The sequence below is a fragment of the Myotis brandtii genome, unplaced genomic scaffold (assembly GCF_000412655.1).
Source record: "Myotis brandtii unplaced genomic scaffold, ASM41265v1 scaffold825, whole genome shotgun sequence".
Classification (NCBI taxonomy): Eukaryota; Metazoa; Chordata; class Mammalia; order Chiroptera; family Vespertilionidae; genus Myotis; species Myotis brandtii.
In genome coordinates this window covers 610,602-611,281 of record NW_005371349.1, presented here as the reverse complement: position 1 = coordinate 611,281, position 680 = coordinate 610,602, and the positions used below count along the sequence as shown (strand labels likewise).

Genomic DNA, 680 nt, shown 5'->3' with positions numbered 1-680 from the left:
CGGGCCCAGCCCCAGGGCCCCCCAAGTCCTCCCAGACGCCCCCCGCCCGCACCCCAGGCTCGGGAGGGAGGAGAACATGCAGGTCCCGTGGAGACCAGGAGGCCTCTCCGCGCAGCCACTGGCGAGGTGGAGCCGCTGGGAGTCTCGTGGGGACGCACACCCAGCCCTGGCTTCTAACCCAACCGCACACACTAGGTCCACGGCCGGGGAAATGCACCCCCCATGCACCAGTGCTCCCCAGGGCCTCCCTACAGTCCGCATCCTCTAAAGTGCTAACAGAGGGCCTGGCCGGCGTGGCTCAGTGGATAGAGCGTCGGTCTGCGGACGGAAGGGTCCTGGGTTCGATTCCAGTCAAGGGCACATGCCCAGGGTTGCGGGCTCCGTCCCCAGTGGGGGGCGTGCAGGAGGCAGCCCATCCGTGATTCTCTCTCATCATTGATGTTTCTCTCTCTCCCCCTCTCCCTTCTGCTCTGAAATAAAAAATACGTATTTTTAAAAAAGATGTTCTCAGAGGAGAATGAGGCCACAATTGTAAAATAAATAAATAAAGTGCTAATGGAATCCCACCGACTCTCCCGTCGGCCCCCTGGCCTCCTGATCGGGCTGAAGAACATGGAGTTCCCCTCCGCGGGTCCAGTGTGTGGCGGGGCGGGGCGGGGGGGGGGCTCCACTGCTACCGC

General features: G+C 62.5%; 1 protein-coding gene across 1 annotated transcript in view; it reads right to left on the bottom strand.

The window, feature by feature from the left end:
- Positions 1-680, bottom strand: part of DNAH17 (dynein, axonemal, heavy chain 17) — a 76,281-nt gene that overhangs the window by 68,796 nt on the left and 6,805 nt on the right. The window contains 1 exon segment of the mRNA XM_014531725.1: positions 102-135. Coding sequence (XP_014387211.1) covers positions 102-135 — 34 coding nt within the window.